Raw genomic sequence first — 18,689 nt, 5'->3', positions numbered from 1 at the left:
AGAAAAATAATCCATCCGAATGGTGGAATTACAGACATAAACCACTGGGCCCCTCTTGAAATACCTTTAACCTGTGAACTGTAACACTAGCAACTCAGAGAGATTTATTGGTGTGATTCATGGTTTTTATAAGCTTCGGTCCTTTTTCTTATTGTCAGAGGTTCTTTTAGTTCTAAATGGAAGGTGAAGCCATGGACGGTGAGACATTTAATCCCAGAACTGCACATTAGGCCTTGGCTCACACCTGTAATCCAGCTGAGAGAACTCAGGAGAGATCAGTTGGAGAACCTCAGTCCTCAGGCCGGTCCGAGTTGCAGGTGATTCTGTTACAAAGGAACGAGGTAGAGGCTCCAGAGATGCCTCAGGGATTTAAAACACTGCTCCTGCAAAGGATTTGGGTTTGATCCCTAGCACCTACACGGACTGAATGTCTTCTGACCTCCAAAGATACCAGGCATCCACATGGGACACACGCACACATGCACGCGGACAAAACATTCCTACAGGCACATAAAGAAATCCTAAAAAGTTTTTTTAAAATTTATTTATTTTATGTATATAAGTACTGAAGCTGTCCTCAGACATACACCAGAAGAGGGCATCAGATCCCTTTATAGATGGTTGTGAGCCACCATGTGGTTGCTGGGAATTGAACTCAGGACCCCTGGAAAAGCAGTCAGAGCTCTTAACCGCTGAGGCATCTTTCCAGCCCCCTAAAAAGTTTTAATAATGAAAGTAGCCCCCTACCTAGGTGTTGTGGCACACACTTATCCCAGCACTTGGGAGAAGTCCCGCCCTCACTCCCAGCCCCTTAAAAAACCAACAAGGTGGCTTCTGAGGACTGATCTAATCCTTGAGCTCGCAGCACTTTACTGAACTCCCTCCTCAGCCCCTACGGTAAAATCAGAACCTTGACTCCCGCTGAGTCAGAAAATGCGTTTCGCTCGAGGCTCAGTTGGTTTGTATATTATTTGGATCTGGCCATAATTTGGGTCAAGGTTTACTCTGTGACCGGATCAGGCCCCAGCGCCCGCTGCGGGCAAAGCTGGAGCAGAAATGGCCCTCGATTTTCCCATCTCTAGGAAGAACAGATGCTGTGCAGAGCGTGAATCGCCACCGCGGGAAGGGGACCGGGATCCGCGGAGTTGAACTCGGGAGTAGGGTCCGGGGCGCTGCTTCCGCGCGGCCGGGAGGGGGCGCTGCTCCCCAGCACCTTCGGGGCGCGCGAGTCTCCGGAGGGGGCGCCCGTCCGCGTGTCCCGCGCCACTTCCCGGGAAGTTTCAAGTTTGAAACTCGGGCGCTGAGGCCCGGGCTTCCGGCACCGTAGAGGAGGAGAGGACCGCGGGCAAGGCGCCATGGAGCCGGAGGGGGCGGCGCGCCAGGTGAACCAAGCGTGTGCAGCGGCCGCGTTTGCAGCTCGCAGCACCCGGTGCTCGGATCTTCACCCTACTCTGGCCTCTCTGCCTGAACCCTGGGTTAAGACGCTCTTAACCCAGGTTCCCGAAGTGACGGAGATCCAGCCCGGCAGCATACCTGTTACCATGGAATATGCCACCGGGGCTGCGGGGGAGAGGGCTCAAGTTCCTTAAAATTCGGTCTTCTAGAGACTTGCAGGCGGGTGGGAATTTGCCAGGACCGCAAAGCTTGGGGTATACGGCCCTCCAAGAAGAGTCTGAGGTGGGGGTGGGGGACAAGACTGTGAGCCCAGTGGGCGTTGCCCCTAACACACCACACCCACAGGCTAGAACAAGTTGGCCACTAGAGGCACTTGCAGCACTGTGCTGGGAACTCTTGGGTCCAACGAGGGGTCCACAATGTGGAGGCGTTCGGGTTAGATATGTCACTTAAGTGGGGGAGAGAGGTAATGTTTTACACCAGGACAGTTAGAGGTGAGGGTGTGACGCTTATGTAGAAGATAACATCCTAGTGTCAAGTCAGGACGAGAGGTGAAGGTGAAGTGCGGTAGATTAAGCACCTCTGTCCCTCCGGCCGCCTGTAAGGCTGGATCTCACCCCTCCCAGAACCCTTCCTCCGGAGATCCCTTTTGGCCTGCCAAGCTTATACACATTTTCCGATTTCCTGTGAGCCTCCGCCCTGCAGCAGCGGCATCGAGGTGACTCAGGACCCCTGTGGCCAGAAGGCCCCCAGCTCTGTGAGAGCTTTGTTTGCTCAGGCCTTTGGCTCTGGCCTTCTTGCTCAGGGCGGCCAAAGGATTTCCTGAGCCTCGCCCTTGCCCTCTGGCAGCTAAGGGAGGACCAGCCAACCTAGCTGAGGCCTAGGGCTGGGGGGTTGGGGGGCCCCTAAACTGAGTAGCCATTCTTTCATGGGGCTTAGGAGATGGAACACAGAAAGGTAAGGATAAAATAGGGTGGCTTCCAGGACCCTGTGGATGGGAAGGGGCTCAGCAGGAGTTGCCCTGCGCTGAGGTTAGCCTCTGAGAGAGAGAGAGGTGTTTTGTTTTTTTTTCCCATGTCTCTGATCTGGTGCCTCTAATCTGGTGAACAGTTGTTGGGGTCTTTTACCTCCTGCCAGAGTTGACTTGCTAGACCTCATTAGCTCCTGCTTGGCACCTCTGCTACAGCACCTATCTGCTATCCAAGGCAGAAGAAATATGTTTTGGTGTTTTGGGCCACTGGCTGCCTCCTGCATGTGACCTAGAGTGAATTCTTTGCCTACATTACCTCCCAGGCTTGGTTCTCAGACCTAGGGAGAGCAGTATGGCAGGGTGGGAGAGAATGGGGTCACACAGTCCCTCTATCCACAGTGGCCACTCCTCTGTTGCCTGTGTGAGCAAGCTACCTATCCCTTCCTTGTTCTTTGCTCCTATATACAGTGGGAAGGAGGCTACCATGTGGATCTGTGGCAGGGCTTTTGCTTAGCACGCTCCAGGCTAAGGGCAACTGCTACCAAGGAGTAGGGAATTCGATGTGTTCTTACAGTGCTAGAATTCAGTACCCAGAAGCCACCAGGGGAACCTGGTCTGTTTTCTCTCTCCCTTCTTTGGATGGGAGACAGGAGCCAGACAGTCCACAGTTCTGAGACGCCCTGGAGCTCTGCCTATTGTGTGTGTTTCCCCTTTGCTGTGGAGCAGGGTGGGCTAAGACTTCTCTGCCCTTTGCAGCCTGGGACTGGCCAGAGAGCCCCCAAGGATGAGAAGGAGACCATCCGTCGAGCCATCCAGAAGGAGCTGAAGATCAAGGAGGGCATGGAGAACATGCGGCGTGTGGCCACAGACCGACGCCACCTGGGCCATGTGCAGCAGCTGCTGAGGGCCTCCAACCGCCGCCTGGAGGAGCTGCATGGCGAGCTTCAGGAACTGCATGCCCAAGTTCTGCTGCCAGCCTCAGCGGGTGAGTGGGGAGTCTGAAGAGACCCCAGGGAACAGGAGATTCATGAACACCCTGATCCTGGCCTTGGCTCTGACCACTGGGCAAGACCACCTGACTGCCCCATATCATCCTTGTTGCTATGTGGAGGGAAGAAAGCACTGCTTCACCGAGGTCTGAACTCTACATCCCCTACCTTGTGTTACAGAGCCAGTGACCTCAGGACCCCAGCCACGGGCAGACCAGCCACGGGCTCGGCTCTTGGAGGCTTTACACAGGCAGCTGCAGGTAGAGCTGAAGGTAAAGCAGGGAGCCGAGAACATGATTCGCACGTGTGCCAGCGGCACCCCCAAGGTAAGTGCTGGCGTCTGATGAAGAGGTGTGGACTTCTCATCTACCCAATGGGAGACTTAGCTCTCAGGTATAAGGAGGACAAAGCCAGGCCCTGTGCCAACAGGGAAATGCTACCCAGCCTCGGCTCTTCATCCAATGCTAGAAGTACAGTTGGGTGGGTGAGGCAAGCCTCTGAGCCACTCTGTCAGCAAGACCCAACACAGTCTAGCAGAAGATCCAGCTAGCTGCTGGCCCAGCTCCCAGCAGTCCAGCCTCTGTGTTCTCTCTGACAGAATGCCTTACTACTGAGCTTGTCAACCTGACGTGTGTCAGACTCTGCTTACCCCGCCATCCTGCACCCTATTACCTAGTTCAACAGGGGAGGCTTGCCTGTATATCTTCCTTGTAGGAGTTTGAACCTTGGTCTAACAGGGAGGCTCAGCCCCACCCAGGCCCTGGTGGTCTGCCATAAGTCCCATCTGATGGGGCGAGTGTCATATTCCCTAGGAGAGGAAGCTCCTGGTGGCTGCCCAGCAGATGTTAAAGGACAGTCAACTGAAGGTGGCCCTACTCCGGATGAAGATAAGCAGCCTGGAGGCCAGTGGGTCTCCAGAGCCAGGTGAGGCCTCTCAAGGCAGGGAGGGTGGCCCCCAGTGGCCAAGGCTAAGGGTCTGCCTCTGCCCTGTAGGCCCTGACTTTCTGGCAGGGGAGCTGCAGCACCGACTTCGAATAGAGGCTGCTGTGGCTGCAGGCGCCAAGAATGTGCTGAAGCTGTTTGGCGGCCAGAGGATGCAGGACCGCAGGGCGCTGGCAGAGGTCAGGCTGTGTCCCCCGGCTCACTGCTCCTCTCCATCCACCTGCAGTGGTGTGGCACCAAGGGCTTGCTGTCTGTGTAGGGAACAGTGAAGACATATGGGATGTGGCCTGACCCCCTTACCCTGTCCCTCCTGTTTGTGTCTCCTCTGTAGGCCCAGACCCAGCTCCAGGAGTCCTCCCAGAAGTTGGACCTCCTGCGGCTGGCCCTGGAATTGCTGCTGGAGAAGTTGCCTCCCACCCACTCTCTGCGCAGCAGGGTGACCCAAGAGCTTCGCATGGCCATGCTTGGGAACCCCCAGCCTTTGGGGACACTTGTGAAACCCATTGCCCTGACAGGTAGGTTAGCAAGGATTCCCTATAACTTCAGAGGGCCCCTTATCTTTCAGAGAGGGTGCTGAAGCATTTTTGGAAAAAGTTCAGTCCTGCTGTGTGACCTTGAGTTGCTCACATTCCCACTCTGATTCTCAGTTTATCTATCTGTAACATAGACACAATAGTAGTGGCCTGGCACAGTGGTGCATGCCTTTAATTCCAGCACTTGTGTGTGAGGCAGAGGCAGGCAGATGTCTGTGAGTTCCAGCCTGGTCTTCAGAGTGAGTCCCAGGCCAGCTAGAGAGACATAGAGAGACCCTAAGTAAACAAAGGATAGAAGTAAGTGCTCTCCTGATCCACAGGAAAGCTTTGTAAATCCAATAATTTCCGACACTTCAGCCATGAACACTGTGTGGATGGAATTTAATGCCTGACCATAAGTAGAGTCAATCAATTGACAGTCAGCCCACTTCCCTGTCAGCCTGGGGCCTGGGCAGCTTAGGCTACCTGTAAGTTCTCTATTACCCTGGCTGGCCGTGTACTCAGAGATCCACCTACCTCTGCCCACAGAGTGCTGGGGATTAAAGGCGTGTGCCACCAGTACCCACCCGGAAAGTTCTTTCATATCCTGAGGTCTGTCTCCTTGTCAGCAGATCATGTGAGCTTCAAGCTAGAGCGTGGCTGGCGCCTGCTTCAAAACACAGTGGACAGGAGTGGACAGGGCTCTGTTCTGTGTGGTCCTTTACCTAATCTTGGATAATCAAGGAGGATTCCTTAAAACAGGGGGAGTCTGAACTTGGCCTTGGAGGTCTCCTGGGAGTGCTTATGGTCAAGCCAGCGAGTAGGGGAAGATAGGAGCCTCTTGTTTAAAGGCAAACAATTTGAGAATGGTCATAGAAAGAGTTGGGAAAGTTCTTGCTGTGTTCGGGTTTGGTCCCCAGTACCATATAAACTGGGTGTGGTAGCACACGCCTATAACCCAACCCCCTAGGAGGTGAGGCAGGAGGGTCAGGAGTTCAAGGGCATCTTTAGCTACAGAGTGAATTTGAGGCCAACTTGGGCTAACAAGATCCTTTCTTTAAATAACAACAACACAAAACAAAAAACTAGAACCTAGTTTGTGCTCCATTTCCTAAGATGAGTGCCTTGCCTGGATCCCACCTTTGGTATTTCTGTAAGGTCTCCAAGTATTATCTCTAGTCCCAGCCTACCAAAATGGTGTCCCTAGATCTAGCTCATGTCCTCAGGAGCTCCTGGGTGGCTGCTGCTTCCTCCTCTCATCCTCTACCCTTTGAGAGACAAAACTCTCAGTGATCTTAGACAAAACATGTTTTGTCCCCATTCGGGACTCTCCCTTGCTGACCAGGTAGGAATGAATAGAGCAGGCAGCCAGACTGCTGCTTGTGACTCCAGGCTCGTGTGCCTGCCCCTGTGCACTTGATACCATGGTGTCCTCCAGGCTCTGAGCTCAAGGTAGCAGTTTCCCTCATCCTGTGGCTACAGGAAGCTCTGAGAGAAGTCCGTTCTTACATGAGTATGTTCTGCCACTGCATAGGCACCCAGGAAGGAGAGTTAGTAGGGCTGCTGAGGATGCTGGTCGGTTACCAAGTGTGGTAGATGCTGAGGATGCTGATCGGTTACCAAGGGAGGTAGATGCTGAAGATGCTGGTTGGTTACCAAGTGTGGTAGACAGGCTTTAGATCAGCTGCTTTTAACTGTAACCCTTCTAGAGCCGGTGATGCCCCTCTGGGGTTCCATTGGTGGTAGCACCTGACAGAGTGCTCTCCTGACTCCCAACCAGGAACATTGCAGGTTCGCCTCCTAGGCTGCAAAGATCTGCTGGTAGCTGTGCCTGGACGGTCTCCTATGGCTGTCCTGGCAGGTAGCTCTTCTGAAGGCTGGCTCCGAACCAGGTCCAGGCAGCAGCATGGTAGAGGCGAGCTGGCCCGTGAGTAAGGAGGAGCCGTGGGAGGCAGTGGGGACCCCTGCCCTGGCCATGCTCTAAATCTAAGCCTTGGTACTACAGGTGAGGTCCTGGCTGTGTTGAAGGTTGACAATCGTGCTGTGGGCCAGACAGGATGGGGACTGGTGGCTGAGAAATCCTGGGATCAGGCTTTTATGATCCCCTTGGACCGTGTAAGGCTGGCCTTTGTGTGGTTAGGGTTAGCTGTGGGGTATAGGGAGGGGGACACTCTGGTGAGGGCTGATGCCAAACACCATTCCTCAGCCTGGTCTTTTCCACATAGGCTCGTGAGCTGGAGATCGGGGTTCACTGGCGGGACTGGCGACAGTTGTGTGGTGTGGCCTTCCTGAAGCTGGAGGACTTCCTTGACAATGCCTGTCACCAGCTTTCTCTCAGTCTGGTGCCACAGGGGTGGCTCTTTGCCCAGGTTCCTACTGACCCCTGACCTCAGTCTTTAGGACTGACATTTTGGGTTGGGGTGATGACTTAGTGGATAAAGTGTGTTTACTGTGCAAGCATGAGGACCCGAGTTTAAATCCCCAATATCTGTGTAAAAAACATGTGCGGTAGTGTGTGTCTATAACTTCACATCGGACTGTATAGAGACAGACGGATTCCACAGACTTGCTAGCCAGCCAGTCAAACTGAAACAGTGAATTCCAGGTTCTGTGAGAAATATCCTGTCTCTCTCTCTCTCTCTCTCTCTCTCTCTCTCTCTCTCTCTCTCTCTCTCTCTCTCTTTTTGGTTTGGTTTTTCGAGACAGGGGGGTTTTTCTGTGTAGCCCTGGCTGTCCTGGAATTCACTCTGTAGACCAGGCTAGCCTCAAACTCTTGAACTCTGAAATCCGCCTGCCTCTGCCTCCCAAGTGCTGGGATTAAAGGCGTGTGCCAGCACCACCCAGCGAGAAATCCTATCTCAAAAGATAAGGTGGAAGGGCAGATGATACCTGGAGTGGTGTTAACCTCTGCCTACGTCAGTGTCTGTCTGTCTGTCTGTCTGTCTGTCTGTCTGTCTGTGTCTGTCTGTCTGTATGTGCATGTCTACGTGATGAAAACTGGTAACATGGAACTTGAGGGATGGAGGCAGGTCCACAAACAGGCCTATAGGGAGGCTCACATCTCTACCCTGAGTTTGTCCTACCTCGTATGTCACCTTGAATAAGTGAGCCTCAGTTTCTCCACTGGCACCGAGGAGAATGTGGCGTCATGTCCAAGTCCTCTGAGTTCCATTTGATACTAGTTTTACCTCATTGTTACCGTAAAACAGCAGCCAGAGCAACCAAAGGCTGCTACCGTAAAACAGCAGCCAGAGCAGCCAAAGGCTGCTACCGTAAAACAGCAGCCAGAGCAACCAAAGGCAGGGAAGGATTATTTCAACTTACAGATTTACAGCCTATCTTCTCTTTCTCCTCTCTCTCTCTCTCTCTCTCTCTCTCTCTCTCTCTCTCTCCCTCCCTCCCTCCCTCCCTCCCTCCCTCCCTCCCTCCTTCCCTCCCTCTCTCTTTCTCTTTCTCTCTTACTCTTTTTCCTAAGACAGGGTTTCTCTGTGTAGCCCTGGCTGTCCTGAAACTCACTCTGTAGACCAGGCTGTCCTGGAATTCACAGAGCTCTGCCTGCCTCTGCCTCTGTGCTGGGGTTAGCGGTGTGTGCCACCGCCTCCCGGTTACAGCCTGTCTTGAAGGGATCGAGATGGAAGCTTAATAAGCAGTAACTCAAAGCAGAAGCCATGGAGGAAGCCTGTTTGCTGGCTTGCTCTCTGCCTTTCTCCCAAGCTCGTGCTTAGCTAGTTTTCTTGTATAGCCCAGTACCACTTGCCTAGGGGTGGTGCTGCCTTCAGTGTGCTAGATCCTCTTACATCACTAACAATCAAGACGTGTCCCTCGAGACATGCCCATGCACCGTGGAACCTAGGCAGGCCCTCTCAGATGTGTCAGATGGAAAGTTAACTCTAACTAGGATACCTCCATGGTTGAGATTGGGAGCTGGCACTCGGGTGGGGCGGGGCCAGTAGAGTGAAAGCCAGCCAGTGTCCAGGTAGGTCTTCAGCTCTGCTCATGTCCCTTTAGGTAACCTTCTGCGAGCCTGTCATTGAAAGGAGGCCTCGGCTGCAGAGGCAGAGACGCATTTTCTCTAAGCGGAGAGGTATGGATGGTACAGACTGTGCGGAGAGGGCTGGGCTGACCACTGGGGATGCTGGGATCGAGCCCTGTCTGCCTCCTCTAGGCCAGGATTTCCTGAGAGCTTCCCAGATGAACCTCAGCATGGCAGCCTGGGGGCGCCTGGTTATGAGTTTGCTGCCCCCCTGCAGCTCACTAAGCACAGTCAGTCCTCCTAAAGCATGTCCTTCAACTGCAGCCTGTGGGACCTCCATCTCTGCTTCTCCCAGGTGAGCCGCCTGGTACAGACTGTACACTTCTCTGAGGCTTCTATCCCTCCAGCTTCTGTGAGTGCTGTCTTTTGTCTCTGAGCCCTCTGTCCTTTCCCATGGTCATGCCCCTCCCCTCCCCATTCCATGTGTCTGGGCTTAGACATCTCCTTCTTACAGTAACTTCCTGCCCATGAAGACTCTCTCAGGAGAAGACATGAGGCCTCCACCCAAGCCCCCACGCCTTTATCTACAAGGGACTCCAGTAAGGGGTTCTGGAGGTTGGGACGGCAGACGCAGAGGCTGCCAGAAGGGAAAGAGGGTCAGTAACTCTGCTCTGTCCTGAACCCATCTGTCCCCACAGTGTACCAAGCGCCCCCACATGGACTCTAGAACTGGAGTAGTGCCCACCCTGGCAGCCCTATCCACCAGGTACTCACTGGCTTCCATTCATTTAGAGACTTTTGGTTTTGTTAAAGATGAATATATATTTGTATGTATGGGTGCCTGCATGTGCTGCTGAAGTCAGAGCACAACTTTTTAGTGACTCCTTTTTTTTTTTTTTTTTGTTGTTGTTTTTTGAGACAGGGTTTCTCTGTGTAGCCCTGGCTGTCCTGGAACTCACTCTGTAGACCAGGCTGGCCTCGAACTCAGGAATCCGCCTGCCTCTGCCTCCCAAGTGCTGGGATTAAAGGTGTGCACCACCACTGCCCGGCTAGTGACTCCTTTTTATTTATGTTCATTGGTGTTTTGCCTGCATGTATGTCTGTACGAGGGAGTCAGATTCTCTGGAACAGTTGTGAACCACCTTGTGGGTGTTGGGAATTGAACCTGGGTCTTCTGGAAGAGCAGCCAGTGTCCTTAACCTCTGAGCCATCTGTCCAGCCAAGTACACATTTTTGGGAGTTGGGTTCGCTGTCGGCTTTGTTTCTGAGGCAGGGTTTCATTATTTCTGCTACTGGGCTGGCTGCTCACATACTTGGATGGCAAGCAGCTTTTCTCATTTCTGCCTCCCAGCTCACTGTAGGAGTGCTGGGGGGCGGAGCTTCAGATGTGGGCCAGCCACTGTATCTGGGTTCTTCTTCCTCCTCCTCTTCTTCTTCCTCCTCCTTCTTTCTCCTTTTCTTCCCCCTTCTCCCCACCCCCCCACCCCTTCTTCCTCTGTGTAGCTCTGGCTGTCCTGGAACTCCCTATATAGACCAGGTTGGCCTTGAACTCACAAGAGATCTGCCTGCCTCTGCCTCTGGAGTGCTGGGATTAAAAGTGTGCACGACCACAGCTCAGCTTGCATCTGACCTTTTTAAAGTGGGTTCTGGGCATGGAACATAAGCCATTTGCCTGAGACTTACTTATACTTTTTTAAAAATAAGGTCTTACAGTGTAACCCAGGCTGGTTGAACTTGTGATTCTCCTGCTTCTGCAGTCTGGCTGCTGGGATTACAAGTGTACACCACCAGGGCTGGTCAGATGGCTCAGCGGTTAAGAGCATTGACTGCTCTTACAAAGAGAGGTCCTAAGTTCAGTTCCCAGCAACCACATGGTGGCTCACAGCCATCTGTAATGGGATCTGATGCCTTCTTGTAGTGTGTCTAAAGATAGTGACAGTGTAATCACTTATATAAAATATATAAATCTTTTTTTTTTTTTTTTTGGTTTTTTCGGGACAGGGTTTCTCTGTGTAGCCCTGGCTGTCCTGGAACTCACTCTGTAGACCAGGCTGGCCTTGAACTCAGAAATCTGCCTGCCTCTGCCTCCCAAGTGCTGGGATTAAAGGCGTGTGGCCACCACTGCCCGGCATAAATAAATCTTAAAAAAAAAAAGTGTGTACCACCACTTCTTGTCCATATTGATTGACACCTCACTCTCTAGCTCCTCAGGTATAAAAACTGGTTTGCTCAATGTCTTTCTGTGCTGAATGCAGTCTTTTAATTCCAGATGTGGGGACAGCCTAGGCCCTTACTCTCTTGCAGGAAACCTCCCAGACTTCAGGACTTCCGATGTTTGGCTGTGCTAGGCCGGGGACACTTTGGGAAGGTAGGCAGTTGAGGATGGTGCAGTGGGGATAGTGGGTGGGCAAGCATCGTCTCAGTACATTAGCTGGAGATGCTGGGATGGGGGGGTTTACTGTGTAGAGAGGTGAAGGCTCTCTGTCCTTCTCATCTGGAGCCCAACTTTTTCTGGTCCCTAGGTCCTCATGGTCCAGTACAAAGGAACAGGAAAATACTACGCTATCAAGGCATTGAAGAAGCAGGAAGTGCTAGGCCGGGATGAGATTGACAGGTGTATATAAGTGAGAAGTGTCTGATCTCGGCCTGGGGTGGCCAGCCTGGGCTCCAGAAGGTAGCTCACGATCCCAAGGCTCAGGTTCTCTTTTCGGCACTGGGCAAGCCCTCTTGTCTTTGGGCACCTCGGGTAGCTCTTCTACAAACTGGACTGGTACTCTGGCAGCCTTCCCCGTGTGTGAACCAACAACTTGCCGCCTCAGCTGTTTGAACACTCATCCAGCCCGAGGTGTTGTATGGGTGTCAGGGCACAGTCCATGAGGTCCCATCCCATGTCCTCCCTTGCAGCCTGTACTGTGAGAAGCGGATCCTGGAGACTGTGGGTCGTGCAGGGCACCCCTTCCTGCTGTCTCTCCTTGCCTGCTTCCAGACCTCCAGCCACACCTGCTTTGTTACTGAGTTTCTGCCTGGAGGAGACCTCATGATGCAGATTCACGAGGATGTCTTTCCTGAGCCCCAGGCCTGGTGGGTACCAAGCAGACAGACAGCATGGGACTGTGAGGAGTCTTGGTGGAACATTATGACAGCATATGAAGACTTCATTTGCATAGCTGTGGATGGAATCTGTCATCACAATTTTGTAAGGTTGTTGCAGGGATGAGAGCCATGTTTGCTAATTGCCTGCCACAGGATGGGAGCAGTGTCTGCCTACCCAGCTCCAGTTGCTGCTCTGCTTATAACAGTGTGACTCAGTATATCGTCTCTCAACCTAGTGTGTGACCCTGAGTCAAATATCAGATCCCCATTCGACTGCATGTATGTGTGGCTGTGCATGGCCACCTGCAGTTGAGTGCAGGAGCCCTCAGCGGCCAGAAGAGGGTGCCAGATCTCCTGAAGCAGGAGTGGCCAGTTGTCAAAACTACCTGATAAGAGGAAATCCTGTCTAGACATGGATGAGGGCAGAGTACTACTTTCTCTTAAATGCTAGGCCATCTCTCCAACCTCTTAGATCCGGACTTGAGTCAAAGTCATGATGATTATCCCAAAGGCTGCTGGGAAGACGTCCATACTGAGCTTTGAACCTAGGGCTTAGTGTGTGCCAGGCTCTACCACTGAGCTACATTGCCAGCCCTTTATGTTTCCTTTTCTGTCTGTCTGTCTTATGTTTTTTGTTTGTTTGTTTGGTTTTTTGAGACAGGGTTTCTCTGTGTAGCCCTGGCTGTCCTGGAACTCACTCTGTAGACCAGGCTGGCCTTGAACTCTAGAACTCAGAAATCCGCCTGCCTCTGCCTCCCAAGTGCTGGGATTAAAGGCGTGTGCCACCACCGCCCAGCTTGTCTTATGTTTTGTTTTTTTTTGACACAGGGTTTTTCTGTGTGGCCCTGGCTTTTCTGGAACTTGCTCTATAGACCAGACTGGCCACGAACTCAGAGATCTCACTGCTTCTGCCTCCTGAGTGCAGGGATTAAAGGCGTGTGCTGCCACCACTACTTCCACCACCAGCACCAGGCTTTTCTTTGCTTTTTGAAAGAAGGTTCCACTATATAGAACAGTCTGGCCTCAAATTTGCTATCCTCCTGCCTCAGCTTCCCAAGTAGCTGGGATTACAGGCCAATGCTACCAGACCCAGCAGCTCTGCCTCAGCTGAGCGAGGAAGGACCAGTCATCAATATATAGCGACACTGGAGTACTTTGGGGTCTTCCAGTTCCGTCCACATTAGTTTTTCTCACCCATGCCTGAGACTGACCAGGACTTTCTGGTACCTCCCAGTGCCGGGCCTGAATTCTCTCTGTACCTCCCTCAGCTTCTACCTGGCCTGTGTGGTCCTGGGGCTGCAGTTTCTGCATGAGAAGAGGATCATTTACAGGTAGTCTTTGCCCAAGGAATGCTAGGGTTGCCGGGAGCTTTCCTCCTGCTTCTGTGCCCCAGGCCTGTCCTCCCCAGCCCCTTTGATCTTCACCACTCTGCCATCAGGGATCTGAAACTGGATAATCTACTACTGGATGCCCAGGGTTTCCTCAAGATTGCGGACTTTGGACTATGCAAGGAAGGTGGGCCCGTGCCCTGGAATCATACCCTCTTGTCTTCCCCAGGCCAGCCAGAAATCTCCCCACTCAGGGGTGTCTGGCCTTCATTCCTGACCCTTGTTTAGGGGAACAGCTGAGAATACCCTAGTTTGTAGTTGACCAGAGAAGCTCTGATGATCTTGGCACGGGAGTTCATCAGAAACAACTCTCATACAGTCACTGGCGCACAGTAACCTTGGCCTAGAGAGTCTAGGGGACACACAATAACCTTGTTATTGGGTATCATAAAGTCTAGCACCAACTGATAGGTATGTGTGTATGTATAGTATGTCACACACGCACATTTACTTATATGTATGTATATGTGTATTTCATTGCTGGCTTTTGACCCATGGTCTCACATATGTTAGGCAAGCGGTCTCTACCACCGAGTCACACCTCCATCTCTGGCCTTGATTTTTTTAAACTGTTTTTGTGTGTGTATGAGTATTTTGTAGCATGTATGTTTGTGCACCAGATGTATGTCTAGTTCCTGTGGAGGCCAGAAGCGGGCTTCAGAAACCTTGAAACTGGAGTTACAGCCATTTACCATGTGGGTGCTAGGAACCAAACCTGGGTCCTTTCTTAACCACTGAGCCCCCTCCCCCATTGATCTTATAACCAGAACTATAGTGAGTGAGCCACACCCAGACAGGCATTGGTGTGGATGTTGGTTTGCAGGAATTGGCTTTGGTGAGCGGACCAGCACTTTCTGTGGTACTCCAGAGTTCCTGGCCCCCGAGGTTTTGACTCAGGAGGCTTACACGCGCGCTGTGGACTGGTGGGGACTAGGTGTGCTGCTCTATGAGATGTTAGTGGGTGAGGTAAGTGCCAGGGTGGGGCTTCCAGGTCTCGAGGGTGGGGACAGTGGGGTAGCTTGCATAGCCTGCTGAACCCCAATCTCCACAGTGTCCATTCCCAGGGGACACAGAAGAGGAAGTGTTTGAGTGCATCGTCAATGCTGATGTCCCATATCCCCACTTTCTATCAGTGCAAGGGCTCGAGCTCATTCAGAAGGTGAGACCCAAGGTCTGGGATCTGGCTGGGCAGCTGCTTGTGACTTGCGTGTCCCCTGCCTCCACCTTGCAGCCCTGTAGCATAGCTTAAGTAGGGTAACTGTAGGGCAGCCAGCATCTGGAGTGGCATCCCTTCAAATTCACATCCTACCCTGCTTCCTGCCAGCTCCTCCAGAAGTCCCCCGAGAAGCGTCTAGGGGCAGGAGAACGGGATGCTGAGGAGATCAAGATTCAGCCATTCTTTAGGGTGAGTAGCCAGGACTCAGCAGTCCCCATTGCCTGGTGAGGTGGGGAGGCTGGGTGACCTCTGGGGTCCGCTGTTCCCACATTCTCATACTCTACCTTGTTTAGACCACCAACTGGCAGGCCTTGCTTGCCCGTACCGTCCAGCCCCCCTTCGTGCCTACCCTCTGTGGCCCCGCAGACCTTCGTTACTTCGAGGGAGAATTCACCAGCCTGCCTCCAACCCTGACCCCACCAATCCCCCAAAGTTCCCTCACCGCTCGTCAACAGGCTGCCTTCCGGGACTTTGACTTCGTGTCTGAGCAGTTCCTGGAGTCCTGAGGGTCTTCTGGTACCTCTGCCAGACTGTAGGAAGCCTCTACTTATCCTGGGCCAAAGTATTTCATGAGTGTGTGGGATTCCAGGTAGTAGCCATGGGGCTGCTGTTCTAGGCTTTCCTTGGTGTTGCTGCTGTGTCTATAATCCCTCTCCGTCTTCTGCTTCTTGGTAGACCCCAGAGCAGGAAAGACCCCAGAGCAGTATGGTTGGCTTCCCTTTTTAATACTTGACTTTACATAGAGAGTAAATTAATAAAACTGTACACTCGAGGCAGCCAGGCCGGGGCTGTGGTGGTGTCTAGGTTCTCTTTTGAACACACCTCCCCCAACTTATTTCCTTTCTTCTAAGTCTTCCTTTAGGGGTGGCAGGGGGGTTCTGTCTGCTTCTCTGCTGCAGGCTGGAAGCCCTAGGAAGGAGTACAGGTCTTTGGCTTCCTGGGCTGGCACAGCCTCCGGTTTTAGGCACAATAGCAGCCTTCTCTCCAGCAGCCCTAAACAACCTGGCTGCTGCCTTCGTCCTCGTCCTCAGCCAAGAGGGTCTCCCAGGGCCCAGAGGGGCAGCCGCAGAAAAAGTGGGCCAGGTTTCGAGTTGGACCTCGGTCAAAGGGGTTGCTGGTGCGCTGGCGGAGGTAGGCAATTCGGTGTGAGGATATGAACTCCCAGGTGGTAGTGTTCCTGGCTACCAGGTAGAGGTGAGAGGCCAGGAGCAGGCCAACCACTAACGAGAGGAAGGAAAGCAGCAGGAAGGTGGTGAGCAGGAGCCCTGTAGACCGGAGCCACAACCCCCAGGGCTGGAAGAACTGGAGACCAGACCTAGAGGACAGGGATGGAGAGTTAAAGCTGGGGAGTGCAGGGTCCCAGGGAGTCCTCCCCCCAAGAGTACCTGTGTGCATGCAGCCTGCACCCCCACCATGCACCTACCATGCTAGGCACAGGCCCCATAGCAGGACCACCAGCTGCAGTGCCAGGTAGGCCACAAAGAGCGGGTGATTGCGTTCACCCACACAGTTCTCCATCCAGGGACAGTGGTGATCATAGCGGCGAACACATCGGCGGCACTGACGACAGTGTCGGGCACGTAGGGGCTGCTGTGGGTACAGAGAGGGCAGTTCAGGCTCAGCGTCCCCCGCCCCGCCCCCCCACACACACACAGTGAGTCCTTTGGGGAGAGGGCTGAAGGCCATAGTCAGGTCCTAAATTTGGGAGGCATTCCTGGAGGGGAGGCAGGGTTCAGGTGCCAGGGCACCACTCCTCCCAAGAGTGCGTGTGTGGATCACCTACCAGCACCAGGCAGTATCTGCAGCGCTGGAGTGGGAGAGCCTGAGGAACCATTGCTGTCTCTTCCTCCTTGGGCTCCTCCTGAGAATGAGACAAAGGGTATGAGATCGGGGGCGGAGGATCTCCTTCCTTGGGAGGCAGATGACACTGGGGACATCTGTGTTAGGAGCCACTTGGTTCCAATGTGAAGGACTTGGGACCCATCCCATGTAGAAGGGACGAATGCACATAGCAGCATACTGGCCGCTTGGTGGCCTTTGCAAGACATTTGTCCTCACTTGGGTCTTGGTGCTATCATCAATGTAGGAGCAAAACCATACGGTGGGCAAGAGGCTTCATCAAGATGCCCCGGCTTAACATCGATACATTTCTGAGGTCTCTCTTCCCTGTTAGCCTGAGGAGGTGTTTGGATCTCATGGTCCCTGGTTACCTGAGGCTGGGGCTGAGTAGTCACATAGCCGGGGTCCATGAGTGACACAGCCAGATAAAGCAGCAGGGAGCTCAGCACCAGGAGCAGGAAAGTGAGGGGCAGGAACAGCTCCCCTTGCTCTTCCCATTGGCGTAGCTCTGGAGAAGCCAGAGGACAGTGAGGCTCAGGACAGTGAGCAAGAGAAGAGAGGAGCCATTGGACAAAGGGCAAAAGCAATGGGGGAGGGCTGCAGAGGTGGGCTCTGTTGCTTCTGGAAGGGAAGCCCAGGTGGGGGACTGCTGAAGGAAATGGCAAAGAAAGGAGATGCTACCAGAAGGTTGGAGACCTGTTCCCCGCTAGAGTGGCCTTTTGGGGGCAGTCATAGGAATTTGGCGAGTTGACCAGAAAGCCAAGTCCTTAAATCTTATCGATTTCCTAATCTCATTTAGAGAGAGGTTGGGAGACAATTTCTGGGAAGGATGGGGCCTCTAGTCTGTCCTCGGATTTGATGGGCTCTGGTGGTCTTTGGATGGATGGACGGACAGCTGTCGGTGACAGAAAATTACTGGGATTAATTAGGGACCAACTTGGGAATCAGGCAGGGAGAGGACAGCCCCTGGACCGACAAATGAGAAAGACGCTTGAGGAACTGGTGGGAGATGGAAATGGAGATCTCAACGTGTCTGAGGATTACGGGGACCCAGTGAGACCCACGCAAAAGGGGGACCACTCTTGATCGGGTGGGCTCGGGGTGGCGCGGTGTCTGGCTCACCGGTGTCGTGCAGGAAGAGCACCAGAGTGATTCCCCAGGTCAGCACGGTGTGCCCAGTCCGCACCAGCATCCCAGAGTTGAGCAGCGGCCAGAAAGCCATGGCCTTGGCCCCCGCCCGAGCCCACCCGGAAGAAGCGCGCGGAAGGTGGGGCCGCTGAGCAGCGGGGGCTGCGGAAGCGCGAGGATTGGTGGCTCTACATTAGGGGCGGGGCAGGGGCGGCTCAGGAAGGCTGTCTATTGGGTGCCACCAGCAGCCCCTCAGGCCAACAGGTGCCGGAGGAGGCTGAGGGCGGGGCCCGCGCGCGCACAGCCCAGAACTCCCTAACCCCGCCTCCTGTGGGCCAGGTAACTTTGCAAAACCCGGGAGGCGGAAGCCTCGGAAGCCATCCGCCCGCCCAACCCTAGCATGCGCATGCGTGCCTGCCTTTGATTCCCCGGAGGCCACGCTGTACTTGCTCCCAAGGGGCAATGGGCCGGGTTAGCACGAGGGTGCGCCTTTATGACACGCTTGCCTCTTATTCACCTCTTATTCGTTTTCTGATATTGCAAACGGATGATGGGAAAGAGGAGGGTTCTGGTGCGGAATCTGGACACACATGACCGGGCTTGGAGTCAGAGAAATAAACTGTACGTCCCACGACTTTCGAGGCTACTTTTAGGCTACTTTCTGCCCCTTCAATGGGGTTGGTGATAGTACCCACCTCTTAAGCAGGTATCTGTCTCCTCTGCTACCACCACCGCCCAGCCTGACTGACTTTATCTCTTTGTGTTCCTAGGACCTCCCTCATTCAGTTGATTCCCATCTGGTTACCCTCTTCCAGCCCCATCCCCAGTATTCATGCTCTTGGCGATTTGTTTTGGTCAAAATCTGTAGGGGAATTGACTTCGCAAGGCCAGCGTGGTTCTAGAAGGATTGGTTGTCCATCATGAGTGTGTGTGTGTGTGTGTGTGTGTGTAAGGGGGGGTGGAGTAGGTAGGGCCAATCAGGCTATTCCATGAGATTACTAAACAGAGGCTGGGGATTACTAGGTAGAGTGTTTGTCTAGCAAGCACTAAACATTGGGTTAGGTCCCCAGCATGGTATATACGGTATGGTTGCATGCCCGTGATCTCAATGAGCTGGAGCTAGAGACAAGAAAATTCAAGGCCATCCTTGATACATGTGGAGGGAGAAGACTCAAAGCCAACTGTATGACATAAAAGCTTGTCCCAAAAAAAGAGGTTGGGCTGCCAACATCTTTAATCCCATC

General features: G+C 53.3%; 2 protein-coding genes across 3 annotated transcripts; one reads left to right on the top strand and one right to left on the bottom strand.

Moving 5' to 3' along the window:
• Nucleotides 1-1,322: 1,322 nt before the first annotated feature.
• Pkn3 (protein kinase N3) lies at nt 1,323-15,259 on the top strand. Of its 2 annotated transcripts, none has more exons than XM_028757163.1 (22): nt 1,323-1,382; nt 3,122-3,350; nt 3,535-3,680; nt 4,167-4,278; nt 4,348-4,475; nt 4,628-4,811; nt 6,589-6,735; nt 6,814-6,923; nt 7,034-7,177; nt 8,817-8,892; nt 8,974-9,136; nt 9,296-9,380; nt 9,480-9,547; nt 11,086-11,149; nt 11,304-11,395; nt 11,686-11,862; nt 13,143-13,205; nt 13,313-13,389; nt 14,086-14,228; nt 14,314-14,421; nt 14,587-14,667; nt 14,772-15,136. In XM_028757163.1, exons 1-22 carry the CDS (start codon nt 1,356-1,358, stop codon nt 14,982-14,984), a joined length of 2,637 nt encoding a protein of 878 aa, XP_028612996.1. In that variant the 5' UTR covers nt 1,323-1,355; the 3' UTR covers nt 14,985-15,136. The 2 variants fall into 2 exon arrangements, with proteins under 2 accessions (XP_028612996.1, XP_028612997.1); XM_028757164.1 differs by lacking the exon at nt 1,323-1,382 and adding an exon at nt 2,243-2,352 and having other exon boundaries at nt 14,772-15,259.
• On the bottom strand, nt 15,183-17,582 carry Zdhhc12 (zinc finger DHHC-type containing 12). Its single transcript, XM_028757169.1, has 5 exons — nt 17,440-17,582; nt 16,689-16,825; nt 16,262-16,339; nt 15,902-16,068; nt 15,183-15,793 (listed from the first exon to the last, which is right to left on the bottom strand). The coding sequence occupies exons 1-5, from the start codon at nt 17,537-17,539 to the stop codon at nt 15,472-15,474; spliced, it is 804 nt and encodes a 267-aa protein (XP_028613002.1). The 5' UTR covers nt 17,540-17,582; the 3' UTR covers nt 15,183-15,471.
• Nucleotides 17,583-18,689: the final 1,107 nt, after the last annotated feature.

The sequence above is a fragment of the Grammomys surdaster genome, unplaced genomic scaffold, assembly GCF_004785775.1.
Source record: "Grammomys surdaster isolate TR1022 unplaced genomic scaffold, NIH_TR_1.0 126133, whole genome shotgun sequence".
In the NCBI taxonomy this organism is placed as follows: Eukaryota; Metazoa; Chordata; class Mammalia; order Rodentia; family Muridae; genus Grammomys; species Grammomys surdaster.
Note: the sequence above shows the minus strand (reverse complement) of the source record. Positions and strands in the feature narration are given on the sequence as shown.